The sequence below is a fragment of the Chelmon rostratus genome, chromosome 17 (assembly GCF_017976325.1).
Source record: "Chelmon rostratus isolate fCheRos1 chromosome 17, fCheRos1.pri, whole genome shotgun sequence".
Taxonomy (NCBI): Eukaryota; Metazoa; Chordata; class Actinopteri; order Chaetodontiformes; family Chaetodontidae; genus Chelmon; species Chelmon rostratus.
Genome location: NC_055674.1, coordinates 22,702,190 through 22,722,636, shown reverse-complemented (window position 1 = coordinate 22,722,636; position 20,447 = coordinate 22,702,190). Strand labels below are relative to the sequence as shown.

The 20,447-nt window shown below is 43.1% G+C and overlaps 2 protein-coding genes across 2 annotated transcripts in view; one reads left to right on the top strand and one right to left on the bottom strand.

Annotated features, from left to right (window-relative positions):
* Positions 1-7,100, top strand: part of si:dkeyp-72e1.9 (syntaxin-binding protein 4) — a 46,607-nt gene extending 39,507 nt beyond the window's left edge. Inside the window, exons 18-21 of the mRNA XM_041957347.1 lie at positions 1,765-1,881; positions 3,440-3,489; positions 3,600-3,730; positions 5,992-7,100. Coding sequence (XP_041813281.1) covers positions 1,765-1,881; positions 3,440-3,489; positions 3,600-3,730; positions 5,992-6,050 — 357 coding nt within the window. The 3' untranslated portion in view covers positions 6,051-7,100. The remainder of the gene's footprint in view (positions 1-1,764; positions 1,882-3,439; positions 3,490-3,599; positions 3,731-5,991) is intronic.
* Positions 7,101-7,102: 2 nt separating this feature from the next.
* rrn3 (RRN3 homolog, RNA polymerase I transcription factor) lies at positions 7,103-18,484 on the bottom strand. The gene is made up of 17 exons (XM_041957346.1): positions 18,141-18,484; positions 17,995-18,051; positions 17,814-17,903; positions 17,120-17,249; positions 16,822-16,881; positions 16,582-16,645; positions 15,845-15,914; positions 15,461-15,559; positions 14,928-15,023; positions 13,088-13,211; positions 12,750-12,880; positions 11,793-11,923; positions 11,521-11,708; positions 10,340-10,448; positions 9,240-9,392; positions 8,569-8,653; positions 7,103-8,361 (listed from the first exon to the last, which is right to left on the bottom strand). The coding sequence occupies exons 1-17, from the start codon at positions 18,234-18,236 to the stop codon at positions 8,212-8,214; spliced, it is 1,833 nt and encodes a 610-aa protein (XP_041813280.1). The 5' UTR covers positions 18,237-18,484; the 3' UTR covers positions 7,103-8,211.
* Positions 18,485-20,447: the final 1,963 nt, after the last annotated feature.

Below are 20,447 nucleotides of genomic sequence, written 5' to 3'. Positions count from 1 at the left end.
GGGCGCTTGTTATTTCTCACGCCGCGTTTCCTTTCCTTCCCTTCATCATCACCCGATGTTAACGTTCTGCACCTGTAGCTCTGGTGGGTTGGACCGGAGGCTGATTTGTTTAGCAGCCTCCTCAGACTGGCGCACTCACTGCATAACTTCTGAGACTTCTCCTCATCTCTGATGTCCACGGGCAGTCAATCACGGATGAGTTCATCCCTTTTGTCGTCAAACTCACGGTTCTCTGTGGCTCGTGAAGAGCTCTCATGTATGTTTCCGCTTTCTCGTTGGCTATCTGCCTCCTTTGATAAAGGCACACCCTTTCAAATGAGGAGAGTTTGCCTTGTCTCACCACTGAGTTGGACACATCAGATAATCCTGCTTACGCTTCATGGTGAGAGGGAGGTTAGATGTGTGTTAGTATTTCTTCTACCTGCTTCGTGTTGTCTTCACTGACAAAAGTCTCTACCAGCATCTGAAAAACACAAGCTGACCAATCACAGTTCTTGTTGTCCCCACATGGTATCTCTGGAGTCACCCTAGCAACGATGTGTAGTTACACGTTGTGTAGGCGCTGTGTCATAACCTCTTAATGCACAGCTATTACATATATACAGCTATCCCCCTTTTACCTTCTACAGCACTGCACAATTCATACGACAGACTTGTTAAACATCTGTTGTTTGTAGGAGCATCACTCTGACACACTGTATCACCTGCAGCGAATAAGAACAACCTCTCTACATTGAAAGGAGTCAAGACCAGAACCAGCAGCTCTGCCTGCACATGACATCATGTGGAATTTTAAAAAAACTGAGCCAACTTTCTCCTTTGTTCCCTCCATCCTCCGTCACAAGCTGGAGGCCCCGCAGCACCATCAGTGCGCTGTCTGCTAGTGGAGCCACGTCTCATTTCCAACAGCCCGCTGCCTGAGCCACAGAGCTGCGCCTCTGTTTTCACCAGCAGGCTGCTCTGATGAAAGGAGGGCTTTCTGTTGATTTCCTCTGGCTCTCAGGCTTACCGCCTCACTACCTGTGGCTTTTCATCTCAGGTGGTAAATCCTCCGGCTCTGGCACACAGGAAACAGCTGTGAGATCAAGCAATATCCAGCGACAAAGATGATGAGAGAATAACAGAAATGAGGACAGCAAGTGTTTGAAACCTCTTCACCATCCTCCTCTGAGGACCAAAAAAAACAATGTGACAGCTGCTGAGTACGTGATCACGTGGTTAGATGGGTTTAAATACATGGTCTGATCAACCATGAACTTCATCCAACCCCTTCCTCCCTCTCCCCCTTTCATTCCTTTCTTCCCTCCTTCCTTCATTGTTTCTCTCCTGTTTATCCTCCCTCGTCTCTGCAGACACAACATTTGTAGCCTTTGATTGAAACCAGATTGAAAGTTGCCATTATAAATCTGCACCTAAGTGCATTTCCACTCACCTGTTTTTGTGAGAAAACAGGTTTCAAGCTTGGCTGAGGGGGAGAAGTTGGCATATCAATAACAGCTAAATCTGACGAAGTACATGGAAACTGTGGATAACTGAGACGTACATGAAGCATGTGATTAAAATATCACTTCCAGTGAAGACGTCAGATCTTTGGACCTGGCTAGTGATGCTGCAAATGCAAAAAAAAAACAAACAAAAAAAAAACACACACATGATTCTTCTCCATTTCAGAAAGTGAAGCCCGCATATGTCAAATGCTCCAGTGTTCATTGAGCACACACTGACGAATGATTGATGGGATGTGTGTGATGATGTGTTTGTCAGGAGGACGTGCAGGAGCTGAACAGGAGGCTGACAACCATCGACTGCCAGCTGAGGAAGTCCGAGCTGAGCAGGAAACACCTGGAGATCTCCAACAAGAAGCTGCTGGGCTTTGCACAGGTGCAACGCTAACACACACTCACGAGTCTGTTCGTCCCTGAGGTGTCTTCTGTTGCATAGACGTAGAAACCATAGTTTTCATTTTGTTGTCAAAGAATGAGGTTATATTCTAGAGTTAACTTATTGTCAACAAATCCCATGAGGAGAAGCAGTGAACAATTAACTGATCCTACTAACAAGCATTGTGTGTGTGGGTGTATCCAAAGGCTGATATATCATATTGCTACCAGAAATACTCACTCGAGCATGAAATGTGGATTAATCTCCCACTGAAAATAGCCCCCATGAAATATACTATTTGTTGCTTTTATTTGGATGAGCAGAGAGAGATCCCCTCCTCAGCTGTAGATCTCTGAGGGTATGTTTTAAATTCAGGATCGACAGGCCTGTAGCACTACGCCTGTGCCAGCGGCTTGTTTGGGAGATGCTATATTTAGAATGATTCCATATGTTTCCTGTGGCATTTGATCAAAGTAATTAATGACCTAATCAGCCTGTAATACTGTTAGTAGATGAGAAACGCCTCTTTAACAATCAGCATGTGTTCTGTCACACCTCATAATCCACGCAGACTGAGACACTCATAAATTGGATTCAACAGATAGCCAATGAAAATATGTGTTACCAGTCTGCCCCCCAGTGGCTGAGAGATGCACTGCAGCTCTCTGCAACATTTCATAAACCAGCCAGATATCTGGACTTTCCCCCCGGACTCCTACAAAGTGGTGTGATTGGTTCATGTGTATGACTCATACGTATGGATTCTATTTTCCTACTCTTGCTTCTGAAAGGTCGTAGTTCAATGAGGAGCATGGCTCTACAGGAGATCAGGCTTTAGAGTGTGATAACAGGAAATTGTACATGACCTGGAATGATGAAAGCTGCTGAGAGACTCTTTTACTAAAGAACTGAGCGAAAAGCTGAGAGAGAAAAATATTGTCCGTGGCATCAGCTATCATCAGCATGTGATGTTTTTCCCAGCTGACAAAACAAATCATGAGACTTGTGGTAGTTGCATAATTCAGTGATGGCCGTGACATCCCTTTATTTATGTATTTATTACAGTTTGTGATTATTTAATTTCCACTTGAACCGCAGAACAAAGACAGACCTTTAGAGTTGTGTTGTTTGCTTGTTTGATGAATAGTTTTGCATCATCAGTGCTCCCAAACTGCTGTGTAAGGCTACATGTTCCACTTCAGTCATGGACGCCAAAGAACCATAAGAAATCTTAAACCAGTGGACTAAAATTGAACAGGTTTGATGCTCAGTACTGAATGAGACATTGTTACTACAGCTGCCAACAGCATGTTCTCAGAGCAGTGACACACTCTGACAGAAGTAAAGAAGCAATAGTGTGACATGAAGGTAGCAGCTAAAAAATGTGGTCTGTACTTACAGTAAGTGGTCAATGAAAACAGATGACAAACACTTCATCAGCCTCTCTCTCTCTTTGTGACCTCTGGTCCTTATTTTGCTGTTGCATGAAGACCTGACATCTGTATCACCTCAGTGCTAATTAGAAAACTGTTTTCTCTTGTCTTGTCTCTGTCCTCAGAACGTCCACAAAGTGCTGACAACACCCAGCCTGCTCGGAGGAGAAGGCTGGTACGACACTGAACATCGACTGCTCAACATCACATTATGAGTTACGCACAGCTCTGCAGTAGAGTCCTGCTCTAACCACTCTACTTATGTGTGTGTGTTGTGTCTATCAGGAGCAACAGGTCGTCTCCAGCCACCGACAGCCCCGACACCCCGTCACCGCTTCCTGATCCTGCCTTCCAACTGGCTGTGGAGGCCAAAGAGCTGGTGGCAGGAGTCTGCACCCTCACTGCTGATGACAAAGGTACAGATGGCAGACTGACATCAGGAACACACCACGCTGGAGCTGAAGCAATTGCACTTCTATGATATATAATATTTTTTCAGGGGCTGTTTCCAAGGTTGAGATTGAGCTTGATTCACAAGCTCTTATTCACTTTTAATTTCTGTGATAAATTTTTTAATATATTGTGGGTGAAAGTGCAGGATTTAGCCTGATTGGCTGTGAGAGGAAGTGTCAGTGTTTACCAAAGCTGCGGCTAGTTTTCAAGCATCAAAGTGTTGGACTGATGGAGACCAGCTGATTTTACTCGCCAGAAGAAATGGCAGAGCCAAGTCAGAGACAGGCATGTAGGTGATGTTCTTGATATTAAAAGCATGGTGTGAAAAGGACACTCAATAGCTCAGCAGAATAAAGTCAGCATGAACAGCATACCTGAGCTTAAAGGATAACTTTCGTTTTTTACAACCTGGACTTTATTTGTAGCATTAGTTACGACCATTTAGACACCCAGACAACTTTGGTGGCATTTGGAGTCGTTTTGAAGAAATTAGCCCCAGAGGAGCGGCGCATATATCCGTATAATGCGAGTTATCGGGGCACCCGTGCGTAGCCTCTATAAACGCATAATCTGCGGCGAAACTCGTTCATATTCCAATATTTTGTTATGATATGCTGGTGCTATTCCCCTCTGAGCCCGTGGTGGCATGTTATCAACATCCAGTGTTTCTGGACAACTACTTCTGACGTGGATGACGTCATTTTCGAGCGCCACGCGCTGCGAGCAACCAGCCACAACACGGCTAACTCTGCGGCGGTCGGCTAGTTTAGCTGTAGTTCGCGACTGTTATTTTTCACAAAATGGATGAATATTTTTCCGACTCTGAGGTGGTGGACGATGACTTTGTTTACGATGGACGTCCTTACCGTTTTGAGATAGAGTACACGGACGAGGAGCTCGTTGAAAGGAGGACGCGGAGGCAGAGAGAGGAACAGCTAGCCAAACAACAACAAACGGCTGCGCGTCCACGAGTAGACGGTAACTGGTGGTGTTCTTGTGGACAATGTTCATCGATGACAACAGAGGAGGATGTGTCAATAAATGTCTGTATCACAACACTGGAGGTTTTCCACGCAATGATAAACCGGGCTAAAAGGAACTGGAAGACCCAGCCAAAGCCTGCAGGACCAAATGGGCAACTTTCGATTGAGTAAGGAGCTTACACACATGTATAGGTTGTTTATTTGCCTTGGTTTTGTTTGCCAGAAGTTTATCATTGCGCGGAAATCCTCCAGTGTTGTGATACAGACATGTATTGACACATCCAGACGCGTATCTCCTGGCCGCAAGTCCCACTCTGAGCAGCAGAGGCATTCCTCTTTAGTTGTCATCGATGAACATTGTCCACAAGAACACCACCAGTTACCGTCTACTCGTGGACGCGCAGCCGTTTGTTGTTGTTTGGCTAGCTGTTCCTCTCTCTGCCTCCGCGTCCTCCTTTCAACGAGCTCCTCGTCCGTGTACTCTAGCTCAAAACGGTAAGGAAGTCCATCGTAAACAAAGTCATCGTCCACTACCTCAGAGTCGGAAAAATATTCATCCATTTTGTGAAAAATAACAGTCGCAAACTACAGCTAAACTAGCCGACCGCCGCAGAGTTAGCCGTGTTGTGGCTGGCTGCTCGCAGCGTGTGGCGCTCGAAAATGACGTCATCACGTCAGAAGTAGTTGTCCAGAGACACTGGATGTTGATAACATGCCACCACGGGCTCAGAGGGGATTAGCACCAGCATATCTTAACAAAATATTGGAATATGAACGAGTTTCGCCGCAGATTATGCGTTTATAGAGGCTGCGCACGGGTGCCCCAATTACTCGCATTACACGGATATATGCGCCGCTCCTCTGGGGCTAATTTCTTCAAAACGACTCCAAATGCCACCAAAGTTGTCTGGGTGTCTAAATGGTCGTAATTAATGCTACAAATAAAGTCCAGGTTGTAAAAAACGAAAGTTATCCTTTAATGCCTAAATGAATGGAGTTGGTGGGATGCTGTGCAGTGCTGCTACATCAGACTGTCTTTTTTACACTTCATCAGGACACGGGCTATCATATTGACAATATAAAAGTATATTTTTTCTTCAAATGTGACATATTTACATAGAGATTTTGCCTGAAGAAGCTCTTTTCCTTTTTATATAATGCAAAGTTATACGATGATGATGAATGATTGTTACTGCATGTACTGAAAGCTTTTCCTCTGTCCACCCATGATTGACCTGCAGCATCAGAGAGTGCATTGGAGGCAGCATCAGTCCCAGATGTCAGCCCTCATGATATGTGAGCAACAAAGAGCCAGAGAGGACTGTGGGAGGACCTGGGCGGGCTGAAGAGGCCGAGTGAGCAGCTGAACCCCTGATGGACTGCACCGCAGTCAACAGACGCGGCACCGTCCAATACACCTTCTCAAAATAACAACAACACTTCAATGAATTCAAATCGTTAGTTCACAGCAACAGATTGAACACAACAAAGCCAGTTTTAATGCCAAAGCTTGCTGCACACCTCAAATTAGTGTCTTCCGGTGAAATATTCCCCAGTCTTTCAGGAGGGGGGTTCAGAGTGGGATGTGTTGGACTCAGCCAAGACCCGACTTTCATCATTCGACCATAACACATGTACAGAAGTCTCTATGAGAAGTGCTCTGCCAAATAAAAAGTCTGAGTTACTCTGACAGCGGGTGGTGTTGAAGGAGCTGCATGATCGAGTCCACAACACACACATGCTGTTGTAAACCATGTTAATACTCCTCCCTGACCTCTTTTCTACCCCCCACACCACACACACATGGACTGCATGTAAAGGGGACTTGTTTGCCTATAAAGGACAATCCAGAGCTGGGTGTTCTTCCTGTGTCATAACTCACTGCCATCTGCCTCCGTCACACACCATCGCTTGTTTGCTCTGTTACAGAAGAACTGTTGAGCAAAAAGTAGAAAAAAAAAGCACCATTGTCCCTTTTTCCATCTTGCTAACTCTCCTCGTGCCACTACTCATTAATAAAAGGCGAAGAAAGAAGTATTCAGAGATGTTGGACAGGAGCAGTTTGTCATCTGTGGCTTTGTATCTCTGCATGGTTCATGTTGATGTGTCTCCTGCATCCAGCAGTGGCTTTAATGTTACTGTAGCTCCTGCTGTGTAAACTTGTGTTTGGTAGTCACAGAGTCTAGGCAGATATCAGTCATAGGCCACATGAGGAACATTCATTTTATTTCTAGGGACGGCTGCAGATGCTTTTAAAAACACTGACCCGTCCTGTATTTCAACCAGATTGCATCTTTGGTGTGGCCTCATATCTTTCTGTTACTGTTTTATATTAAAGGAATAACTAATGACTGGATTCAATGTGGTGTTTATTGCAGTTTCATTACATTACATTGCATTTTATTTCTACTACTAACGGTAGTGAAACATGACCTAAAACAAGAAACGTGTGCCGGGACAGCCTACAGTCTGGTGCAGAATACAAGACTCTCAGGGTTTCTGTGCTACATGACTGATCTCAGACAAGGTGTGCTGATGGCGAGATTATTCCAGTTGGAGAGATCTCCAACTGCAGTGAATGACTGCGTTATTCTGTTTGCATCAAACAGAAGAGAAGGGATTGAATGTATTCATGAGCCTGATGTTGTAGAGAAGCACAGCACAGAAACATAGAGGAACACAGAATAAACATAAATAATTACAAGAGGTAGCCTAACTTAAAACACTTATTAGAAGGAATTGGAAAACATAATACCCCATGTTCTAAATGATAGTCTGTCTGACAATATTCACATGTGCACTGAAAATACACTGCTGGTCCCTCTACTGTCCGTACTGGCAGCAAAGTGAGTGCACACAAAATCCACAGTCCTGGTTCTGTGAAAACACACCAGCCGAGGCTAACATGAAGCTTCAGCAGCCTCAGAAAGACATGAGTTTCTTCCCAAGGTGGTCTGTTAGGAGGAAACTCCCACAGTTCATTAAGTTCCTTGAAAGCAACGCAGCGAAGAAACACAAGACAGAAATTTGTAAGATACCAATTTGATGCATCTAACTCAGACTGCTGAGGGCGAGTGTGCTGTCAGAGTACATGTGAGTATTGTTTAAAGACAGACTTACACATTAAATCCATTCTAGCAACAATCAGCAACAGGTTGTGCTTTGTGCTGATTAACTTAAATTTAAACTGTAAAATCATGATAGGCTGCAACAACATTTTGTGACTGCATTTACCATCAGCACCATCACAGTCTCCACCCCCCCACATTCTCTGGCCTGAGCTGCAGGACCTGCTGCTCATGTGTTCTTCAGTCTGTGTTTCCTGTCCATGTGTGGCAGCTCTCCGTCTGCTCTGTCCCACCCTCTTTCCAGAGGGACATCTGGTCCTCAGAAACGTCTGGACTCACAGAGCAGTGAGTTTGTGTCAAAACCGTGAGAACGGGACAGACCGTGATGAGGGGTTAGAACGGTCTCTGGAAGGTGATGGGGGGTGAGCCCACGCTGCTCGGGCTGCGGATGTTCGAGTCGTAGGAGCTGGGTGTCATTCCCACGATGCCCTCGGTCTGGGTTGTCTCTCCACACAGGAAGTCATCCTCGTCCCCCCTCGAGCCCTGACACAGAACGAACCAACACAACCGAAGTTTAAGTGACCGTGAGCCAACTCTGCCAATCACACTGAAGAAAAAGACTGAGGATCGCTCCTGATGAGCAGGTGGCACCTTGCATGGGGCCCCGGCGTGTGAATGGGTGAGTGCTGACTTGTGCTGTAAAGCGCTCTGAGTAAGAACTAGAAAAGCGACACTCCATCTACCATTTACCTGTTGGCCTGTTTTGGTGGGAAGCAGCTCTGTGTCTGCTATTTCCTCCCAGACCTGGAACAGTGGCTCAATCAGCTGACCAGACCTGCACACAAACACACACGCCACACATTAACTGGTATTCACACAAGAAGAGTGTGGGGCGAGAATTGTACACAGCTGAAATAACTACTGAATATGATGAGGTGAACATGGAATATTAGGGGAGAGATGTAACCTTAAAGGAAAACAGTTTGTTTTCAATGATTGGATTGTTATTTCTGCAGTCTACACAGCATTCTGCATAATGTCACTCAGAGGCACATTTCTAAACTTCATTATGAGTGATGAATTTGATCATTTTTGCAAATCATTTGCTTCTTTCTGTCTAAGAATTTACCAGAGTTGTATACATCTGGCCCCTGGTGACATACTTTATGAACTTCTGCATCAGCTACAGTTCCCATGGTCGAGATTTTTTAAATTTCACATATTATCCCTTTAGGAAGATTCATTTTTCTTCAGAGGGAAGCACCACCTCTACAGAGTCCACTCACAACTCCTGACTCCAAAGAATACATCCACATCACTTCAGCAAAATTTCATTCAGCCATTGCTGAGGGGAAAGTGGGGTCACGGGACAATCAAGAGTAAGAAGACATTTCATTCCAGAGAATAATCAGCCAGTGCACCTCTTCAGCAGGTAGGGGTCAAAGGGGAAGAAGCTGTCCAGAGGGTTGGTGTTGGTGGTCACGCGGTCTCCCCCTGCAGAGCTGCGGATCACCGGCAGCACATAGCGGTTGTTCCTCTCTATGATGGTGTAGCAGAACACCACCTGATACTTCCTGCAACACAAACCCATCGGCCGCTGTGGATGATCAGGGTGGCAAACGTCGCAATAACTGACTGTGGTTGATTTCACACGAGGGTTCATTCAGTGATTCATTTAACCCTCTCACACTGTCAACAGTTTAGAGAGGGTTCAACGTTCCTGCCTACTTTTGTTTGTATGAGAGCTCATGTGGGATGTCCACATTGGTTCCAGATTAGTCACGACTTCCGACGTATTCATGTCATCAGGCAATCCCAAAATGACACCAAGACATCTGGATGGAGGTACTGAGGCATCCATGTTAGCTTTTCAAACACTTGTGTGGTACTTGTACTTCACTTTACTTATTGTTCCATGTAATGTTGAAATATGTATAAAGTGTGTTTGTGAGTATGTGTGTGTTTGTGCTGGGACCCAGAGGACAAAACTAACTCACTTTTTATAGAGTAGTTCAAACTAGCTCCACCTCAAGGAGCTACAACAGTAAAAATGTGTAGACAAAAATCTAATAATTTAACATACTATACAATATAACATAATAGTCCCCAGTAACAGAGTCAATTTTTCTGCAATCAGCCACCAATCAGATGGTCGGTGGTTTTATCCCAAGCTCCTCCGGTAGACTATATAAATGCCATCCATTTACTGTACATTAAGTACATTTCACTGACAGTACCTGTGATAATACTAGTGTAGTGTTACAGTGTGTGTGTGTGTGTGATGGCTGAAAATGTTTTGTGTATTGCCAGACAGATATCTGAGTAAACTTACTAAACAAAACATTGCTGAGTGCAACCATCTCTGACTTACACATGGACATAGACGTTTAGGATAATGCCCCGGCTGGTCAGAGCGCAGTGGCAGCCTTACAGAAACCAGTAAGTACAATTAGAATGACGACCACTCAGGACAGATGCCAAACGCTTGGAGCCAATGACAGAGCAGAGACAGCGGGCGTACCTGGTGATGGCAGCGAACATGCTGGTGACTGAAGGTAGGCAGACTTTGAGGGGATTCAGCTGACACATCACCACCCGCTCCAGGTTCAGACTCTGCAGGTACTCCAGACCTGACCAACACACACACACAAAGACAGCAGGACTCAGGATTCAGTCAGCTGTTATTACTTGTTACATATTTAATTTGTGATACTGAAAAAACTATTATTTGATGATCACAATGCATAATTAATCCATTTACTATTGATATATCATGAAACACTCGCTTGTGATTCATCCTAAAACCCTGGTGGGAACAGCTTTTCAGCAGTTCTTCTTGTTGTTATATCTTATTTCACGTTAACAAACAGGAATCCAAATCTGAGTCTAAAAGCTCAATTCATACACTCATTAGCTTCGCTTGCCCTGTTACACCAACTTTAAAGGATAACTTTCGTTTTTTACAACCTGGACTTTATTTGTAGCATTAAATACGACCATTTAGACACCCAGACAACTTTGGTGGCGTTTGGAGTCGTTTTGAAGAAATTAGGCCCAGAGGAGCGGCGCGTATATCTGTATAATGCAAGTACTCTGGGCATCCATGCGCAGCCTCTATATAACGCATAATCTGCGGCGAAACTCGTTCATATTCCAATATTTTGTTATGATATGCTGGCGCTATTCCCCTCTGAGCCCGTGGTGGCATGTTATCAACATCCGGCGTCTCTAGGCAACTACCTCTGACGTAGATGATGTCATTACCGAATGCTGTGAGCAGCCAGCCACAACACGGCTGACTCTGCGGCGGTCGGCTACGAATACGCAATAATGAACCACAGCTGTGCCAAACTACAGCTAAACTAGCCGACCGCCGGCTCAGAGGGGAATAGCACCAGCATATCATAACAAAATATTGGAATATGAACGAGTTTCGCCGCAGATTATGTGTTATATAGAGGCTGCGCATGGATGCCCCGAGTACTTGCATTATACGGATACGCGCCGCTCCTCTGGGGCTAATTTCTTCAAAACGACTCCAAATGCCACCAAAGTTGTCTGGGTGAGTAAATGGTCGTATTTAATGCTACAAATAAGGTTGTAAAAAACGAAAGTTATCCTTTAAAAACCAACAGTCAGGTCAAAACTGGATGAGACACGGGCATTCGGATGTGGTCCTGTCAGGGCGCAGGTGATGTGCACCTTTCTTCATGTTGCCCTCCAGCATGCCTCTGTGTCTGAAGATGAGCGTGTAGAAGACGGCCTGGCAGGCGGTGTAGAAGGGCCCGTGCAGGTTGATGTCACAGCAGGCCTGTCTGTCGCTGCTGTCCTGGCTGTCAATGTAGTGGTGGATCCAGGAAAGCAGCAGGTCCAGACAGGCTCGCACAGTGCTGGAGAGGGGGGGGCACTGGATTAGAACAACAATAGGATGCACAGGGTTACAGAACACGGTTTCTTCCGCAGAATGAACTCACAGCACAGGGATGAACTTGGCTCGGGCCAGGAAACTCCCCAGGTATCCGGCGGCAGCCTGGCGGAGGACGGCAGGCTGCGAGGGGCTCTGCAGGATCTTCCACAGGTGATCCAGGAAGGCCTCAGCCAAGGCCTGAGACACAAAAAACACAATACATAGAGAGCTCCGGAAAGACCAAATCTCACATGATTCATTCACTACGTCAAAGCAGATGAAATAACTCAATAAACAAGACCTGACCTTCAACAGAAAACAATCTGTTTTCTCATGTGTAAAGGAGCAGAGTTGATTTGAAATTAGGCAGGTCACACTTGATTGTGGGTAAATGGAATATACAGTCTGAGTATTTGGATGAATTTGAAGTGTTTCTGTGAGCCACTGATAACTGTCACTGCTGTATGACATCATGTGACCGGCTGTATGAAAGGTTCTCCATCGACATGCTACACTGAACAGCATTTTGACTGGCATGTGCAACTCATGCTGCAAAAAGCATGAAGCATACATGTCTCCTGTATGCCTCTTTGTTTCTCAAATGACACCAAAGGACATGCTATCTGTTTTAAAGCTGATATCTATGCTGTAGAAGAAAAGCACCCTATTCAATTTCAGTTGGACATTAAAGATGCATTACACTGATTTTTGGCCAAATGAGTGACCAACACTGGCATCACCCTATAAAGTTGTGAAGGTGAACATGTTAGCAAACAGTTTCTGTTGACACAGCCAGCAGATGCAGAGGAACATTATCATTCATTTGGAGTCTAATATTGACTCTCCTTTATTTCTGAGACTCCACCATGATCACTAGCTCGTCTCTAACTGTGTCTGTCTGGCCAAGTAAAGTCACCTGACCTCAGTCCACTGCTGAAGAACCGACTGAAGGCTAAATGCTACATGCTGCTGTCTGCTATGCTCACACACACACACACACAAACGCAGTGTTGGATGTACTGACCAGTCTGAAGCTGCAGAGGTAAAAGAGTGTGTACTGGACATGACAGGAAGCATGCGTTGGCAGAATGAGCTTGTCAAACGCACTCATCAGATCACGGTACAGCTCCTTAGTCCTTTCCACATGAAGAGAGCCTGAGAGAGAGAGAAAAGGAAAGGCCTCTGAAGACGGTTACACACTTCAAAGCCAAAAGCATTCAGCAGACAAGGCTGCAGAAGCTTCTATGTACACAACGCAGAGCCTCATTCAAAGCCTAAAACCCTGCTATTAATATTAACATATTCTAATTATATTATTACACAACTGTGGTCATTGGTGCAAAAGCTGTGTTATTCAGGTACCATCTACATGGCAGACATCTTTGACATAAGCCATCAGAACAGCCATGAGAGCGTCCAGCCTCTCAGCCACTGGGTGGGCTGTCACAGCTATCCTGGAGGGGTGATCTGCTGACAGGTCCTCATCCTGAGACACACACACACAAACACACACAGGGTGTCAATGCAGGAGGAAAGGATGGAGAATGTCTTCTTTCTGATTTTCTTATTATTATCATGTATTGATTTTGTTTACTTTGTAGCAGACATTTCTTTCTTAACCCTGATTCCATCTGTTTTGTACATACACACTCATTCTGAATATGATGCTGATGTATCTGTCACTATGGCAGACAGGGTCTTAACTTGCATTTGTAAACTGTGTTCACCAACAACACTTTTCCAAAGTGTTTCAGCGTACATGTAGTAATAATATAAAATCAGGTTAGTTCTTAATGCAGTGCTGCTGTGTGATCAAAGGTCACAGGAATTCATTGTTAATAATATTAATAATCTTGTTACACAGTTTGAAGATTCTTCGATACAGACAGTTTTCAACGCTGTATCTATCACACGTCCACTGCAGCTACACTTCAGCTGTCACTTTAACTGACATATTTGTAAGGGGTTTCAACTTTCAACATATAGTGTGAAGTAACAGTGTTTTTATCTTTTTGTCTTGATTTTGTCTGTTATTCCTTTGTAGACAGATCCACAAAGATTGAAGGTGGTCATCTGTAGTACCCAGAGTGTGATGTGAACGTTGGCCTGTGTTGGGGAAACCCATTTTGTGCCTTTCAGATTGAGTGGTGTGTGTTCTATGGAGCATTGGATACAGATTACTAACAGGTGGATTTTGTCATCTGTATCAGAAATTATTTTACACAAGTTACAAATAATTCTTGTAGTTGTAAAATATCTTACATGTTCTACTAATGAGGGTGGCTGGAGTGAAATATTCATTATACTGACGATATTTTTAATGACTGAATTTTAATTGTAGGTATGAGAGGGAAGTAGCATCCCTGCTTGGTGGCCCTGTGAAGTGTGAATCTTTGTGATGATGAGCAGTGACAGTGGCCATCCAGTCAAGGAACAACTCTCCAAAGCCAAATTTGTGTAGGACACTGAAAAGTAAGGTCCAGTTTAGTAAGGTCCAAAAGCTTCAAAATAAGTCCACGAAACAATGGTTGTGGGTGTGACGTTACACTGTGAGTTAGTGGAGGTTCAGTGGAGTACTGTCTCCTGATGAAGAGAGTTTGCTCACTGTGGGAGAAAGATAGAAGAGCTGTTTCTAACCAGAATACCTTGGAGAGGATTTTTATGTGAGTACTGACTAAAGATATGGGGTAACTAGAGAGAGGAGTCGGCTCCTCGTCTGGTTTTAATGAAACTTTTATTGCAGCATTGCTGACCTTTGAAAAGCAGGTTCAGTGTCTACGAGAAGGATTCAACAAGGAATCCATCTAATCTATCTATCTATCTGGTGTAAGACAAGGGTGAAGTTCAGAGAGTGGTAATGGAGCATCTAAAATGTCGACTTGATCTGTGGATAATTGTGGTAGTTGCAGATTATCTCAAAACAATTGAATAGTTGTTGGATGAAGGTTATTTCAGGGGAATGTAGAGCAGATTACTATGAAAGCTGTATCATTTATGGCTTGATGTGACTGTGAATTGTGAAAATGGAGGGGTTTTCTGACCTTTCCTGCAGTGTAACTGCCAGATGCATAATGCCTACTACCAGTCAGTTTTATTCTTTTAGAGACTACCATGTCTGTGATGATCCTCAGTTGCCTTGCCTTGTTGCTGTTAAAGGACTGTAGTCCTAACAGTCACTCAGTAAAGCGGTGCTGGTTGTTACCATGTCAAAGAGTCCCTCCTCAGTCCGCTCCTCTGCCCGCTGGTCCTGCATTGCATTCTCCTCTGCCTCCTCGATATCTGACCGGGACGCACTTACCTGAAACACACCACGCACACTGTTACAGACAGGCAGAAGCACACAAACTGCAGTATTTTCAGATGGAAGACATCGTGTATGTATACCACTGCAACTAGGAGACATTAGAGACTTTTCTCATGATGAAATAATATAAAATATCAATACGGCTCCTGAAAACGACCACAGAAAATAACATGAGCACAACAGTAAACATTTGTAATCCTGAGATTCTTACACTTTCTGCTTCAAATACAACCTCAACCTCACTGCAGACAAACATGAATCTTTTTAATACTATATTTGATACCTGCAGAGACCATATTCACCTTCTGCAGACTTCCTGTTAAGTAAAATTGAATATGAAACTGTGCCTTTTTCATCATTTCTATACAGGGAAGCACTCTGGTTCAGTGTGTTGTGTTTTAAATACAATTGTTTGGAGTTTAACCACTTACATCCAGTTTGAGCATCTTTCCAATGATCAACTCCAGTACGTCTCGTCGAATTGACGGTATGTACACGGTCACCCTCAGGAGGTTGTGGACATAACACTCCTGCACACAACAACAAAATCTCAATCAACAGAACACAAGTAATATGTGCTCAGATAGAAGCTGGGATGTACGAGACAATATCTGTGACACTACGCATCAGGACTGAGAAACAAAACAATTTTTCAAGATTGAACGGATGCTTTAGTGGCAAGTAGTGGCCGAGCCAATATTTCTCCACACGAACCATAACCCATCACCTTCAAGCGTGATATGGTTCAATAATCACAGCTGTCCTGTGTCTGGTTGGCAGTCTTGTATGATGTGAAGTCACGTTCAGTATCTTACCAGCGTTCTGGAGGATTTCTGTACGAAGGGGAACTTCTCTTGCAGGATGGGCATCAGAAAGTGACTTGTGCTGAAAGAAAAGGACGATCCATTTCAGTACAATACAGAACACAAGGGCAGGAAACTAATGTTTGGGACCATCTGATGAAGATCATACTGCGTATGTACAATAATACATGTTGATACTGTATTTTAAAAATGCTAAGGTAGACAGGTATTCTAACAAACACTGATCCATACAATCCTTACTGACAGGGCTGAGTCAGCGTGTATTGGTTTTCATTAATACTTATGTATTTAATCAGAACTGGTGACATGCATCTCTGCATGTATTGATACAGAGCTGTCAGCACTGCATCATGGATATGAGAGAAATGACTTATATGTGTTGATTTCTATGGATTCCTGTTAGCTGTCACAAGCATAGTTGCTACTCTCAAAAAATTTACTACAGCAAATCAGTCTTAAGTGAGGATAAAAGTCAAATGTGAAAATAATAATACATTTGTCCATACATCTGTACCCCTCTCCATCACCTTCAGCTGGCAGACTAGCAGACAAGCATTTTATATTATGTATTATATTTGAACAAATAAATGTGTTGAAATAGATGCACTCAAAAAAAATGCTGGTTCATTTCTGTTTCTAGTATGAAGCCAAATCCTTACTTTAGGTGAGTAAAAACATTAAAATCATGACAAGCAGACACAAAACTGGCAGAAAAATGATTGACTTACGATGGGACGTATCTGGTGATTAGCTGCAACGCCTGGTGACACTGATCGAAGTTTCTGGGAAGGTCTTAACACATCACACATTTGAGAATGAGGATGTGAAGCACTCTCTAACACGCCCTGCTTCAAATTCACACATTTGACTCCCCAAACTAAGCAAGCAGCAAAATACCACTGACACACTTTAGTCTGACATAAAACATAATATCAAACAGTATTTGAAATTAGAGGGATGGAACTTACTCTCATCCTCATCATCTGAATCTGAGATATCCACTCCTCCTTCACGGATAGTCACTCTCCCTGGAAACAAACACACACACATATTAGTTCTCCACACACATGATTGAGTCACTGATGGCGTGATAGATAAATACATTATATAGCCAATGTTCAGACTTGGCCTTCAGATGCACACACCAAACTGTAGACAACATTACTTTACTACTTTACATTACTTATCACTGTGAGAACTTTCCCTATTATTTTATTGTACTTTAAAAAACTTTGGAATATTTTACCACCAGTCAGGGGAACCTACTGGGAGTGAAGTAGGAGACCACCATCTTGAGGCAGGAACACAGGAAAACAGTTTGTGCTGAGACCAGGTTGCTGAGGAAGGCCATGTACTCTTCCACCACAGCCTGGCTTCTGCCTACCCACGGTAGCCTCTGAAAAAACACCAAACACAGCAGAATTTCAGCTTGCTGACAGGAGGATTATTAGTTTGCCCAGCATTTATGGAAGAAATTGGATGTCTGATGATGACAAAGCTGTGGGCCAGTACTTCAGAAGATATAGCCATTACTGCAGTTTGCCTCTGAACAATTGATCATCTTCTCTCAAGGTGAATGTGATTTAACACTATGAAATAGAAGGTTACTCATCATATCAGCCTAAAAGTAATATAAACATGTATTATTGCCATTAAATAGTTGGTAGCTACTTTCCCAGGGCCCGAGGTAACATCTTTAAATGTCTTGTTTTGTCCAACCAATAGTTTGAAACCAAAGATGTTCCATTTAATTTTGTGTACAACAAAGAAAAACAGCAAATTATCTCACCTTGAGGAGCCGGAACAGTGATTGTCTTTTCCCCTTGGAAAATAACTACGCAGTTAATCAATAATCAAGTTTCCCATTAATTTTCTGTTGACTAACTGATCGATCGACCCACCGTTTCAGGGGGTGGTTTGTCTTACCCTGCAGTTGCACGTGATGTGTTTCAATACTCACCAAGACAGAGTAGATGAGCTGTTCATGGTCCTTGGTGAGCTGGGTCACACAACCCCTAAATTCTTGTAGCCAGCTGACGATCTGAGAATCCTGTCAGAGGAATAATAAAATACTGAATAACAAAAACTGACTGATGACACAGATCTCGGGTCACCCCAAGCACACTAATGCTTTACTGTACCTTTATCTCAGGATCAGCCAGCTGATGTTTCAGCAATTCATAGTCACCGGGGTCTCCCTTCAAGCAAGAAAGAGCAGCACCTGAATAGTCGCAACTTTTTAAAGGGGCGACAGGGAAAAATAGACCGACAAAACATCCCCACTCACCTGTTTATGTTTAGCTAACGTTTCCGCAACACTGCCTCCAAACCTGACAGTCTTAATAGGTGGAGTGTTCAAAAAGTCCCGACCGTCTATGTCCATTTTTCACTGTGCTCATGGAACAGGCACGTTAACGCTTGTTTTTGTAATGCTAGCTGTCCATACGCTAAAAGACCCAGTTGTAGAGGAAAAGACACGATGCTTTCATTTTCATTCGGTCACTAACAGTCGAAAGTTTAAGTATAATATTAAGGATTTTTGTAAAGCTAATGCAATGTTTTGAAAATAAATGCCCTACTATGAAGCACATAACCAAGCCCATGTGTGAGCTCCATTTTCACAAGAGGAAGAGAACCGGGTGTTTACGGAAGTGAGCACACGACACCGGTGTCACATTCAAAGTCTTCCCCTAAACTCGAATTATACGATCATCTGTTCCGGTTTTCCTTTTGAGAACATGCATTGTTCAGTCCGTCTCGAGCAATTTTCTTTCTTTCTTGTTTCTTTATTCATGTTATTGCTCTTGGTCATGCTTTCATTGCACTGGTTGTTTATTAAATATATGGTTAAATTAACTTGTCTTCCTGTCTGAGGAGCTGTCAATATTTTCTTCTCACCCACGACTCAGCAATTTGACGACTCAGTCATATTTGGTAATGAAGCATCATGTAGTCTGTAAGGCAAAATGTGTGAGAAACAAAAATTTCATTTCAGTAAAACCCCATTCAAAGGCACATTTCAAAGACATTTGTTTGGATTTTTTTATACATTTAATTTTAATTTTAACAATTAGATTTTTGTTTTGTGTTATAATATTGTGGACACAGTTTGCTACATTTCTAGATTATACTGTGATAGAAAATTTACACCCTTCATACAAAAAAACAGACAACTTTCTTCGTCAAAAGTAGTTCAGTTTTTAACCTTTAGGTTGTTTACGCATCGACCACCAGGTGGCGTTAAATGTGCCACTGCATTATGGGAGCGGAAGCCCCAGTGACTCTGTGTGCATCATGTATTATGTGGTTATTCAGTTCTGCTTTTCCTTCTGCTCAGGATGTTGCTCTGCTGTCACTGCACTTGAAAAAGCTTTCTTTTTTTTTGGACATTACAAATTCTAATTGAGAAATGAAAATCCTCCAGATGAATGTCCAGGAGTTATTAGGTTCTATAAAAGAAGAAGAAGAAAACTGACACATTTATTAATAAATACTTCAAAATAACATTAGAGGTATATTTCAACAGAGACAGAAGGATGAAATATGTGATAAAATAGATGATCATAAGATACGACAGAGGAAAATGCAATGATGCAGCCTCTAAAAGGTTGTTAGATACTATCACTGACTGCACACACAACCATATCTCCCATTTGACAGAATCAAAGTCACACATGTCATCTGCTGAAATATATAATCAATGAAACAGAAGCTTTACATAAGATAAGACCTTATTAATCTCCAGCTGGGGAAACTCAGGTGTTACAGGCAGCAGGCAATAGTAGTAGGAATAACAACAGAATAGGGAAATACAAAATAAAAGTAGACTATATATGTGTGTATTTTATACAAAGAACTATAAAAATCGCCATAAAAATATACATAAAAAAATACACCATATGATCCAAACCATCAACATATCAGCAAAGATAAAGCAACACTGTTCAGTCAGAGCGAGTTCCTCATTTACTGAGGCAGGAGATCTACCTGAAGCTCAAACAACAAATCACAGGAAATAAAACAGGAAATTCAAGTGGTAAAGTCTAAATCAGCAACACCTGGTGGAGGAGCGGGTGGGTGTAATCTGTGGGCGGAGGGCATGTTCATGAGAGCACCATCATCAAACCAGGAAGTGGATCTTGAAATAAAAGAAAGCAAACAGACAGCAGTGTCTGCAGTGAGAAACATGTTGGAAATGAGCATAAAGTCTGTGTGGTGGAGCTTCAACTACACCCTGTGACTCCACTGCTGAACTACGGTTTGAAAAATTCAGCATGGTGGACATTTCCAGAGCTTCTGGCAGGTCCAAACATTAGAAGGACGCTTGTTCACAGTGAGGTTGTTCTGTTTACTGCAGAGGTCCGTTTCACAAAGCAGGTTTACTGAAAATTCCGAGGATGTTAACCCTGAAATGAGGGAAACTCTGAGTTTTCTGTTTCACATAGGAAGGTAAGTCAAACCAGAGAAAGAGGGGTAACTCAAGCCTGTTTCACAGACACAGGTAAGTTAAACTCTATGAACCTAACCTGGTCGGGACCAGGTTTTACTCAAGGAACCTCGAGTTTCTCTGTGTCTCTGCCCTCTTTCAACCACA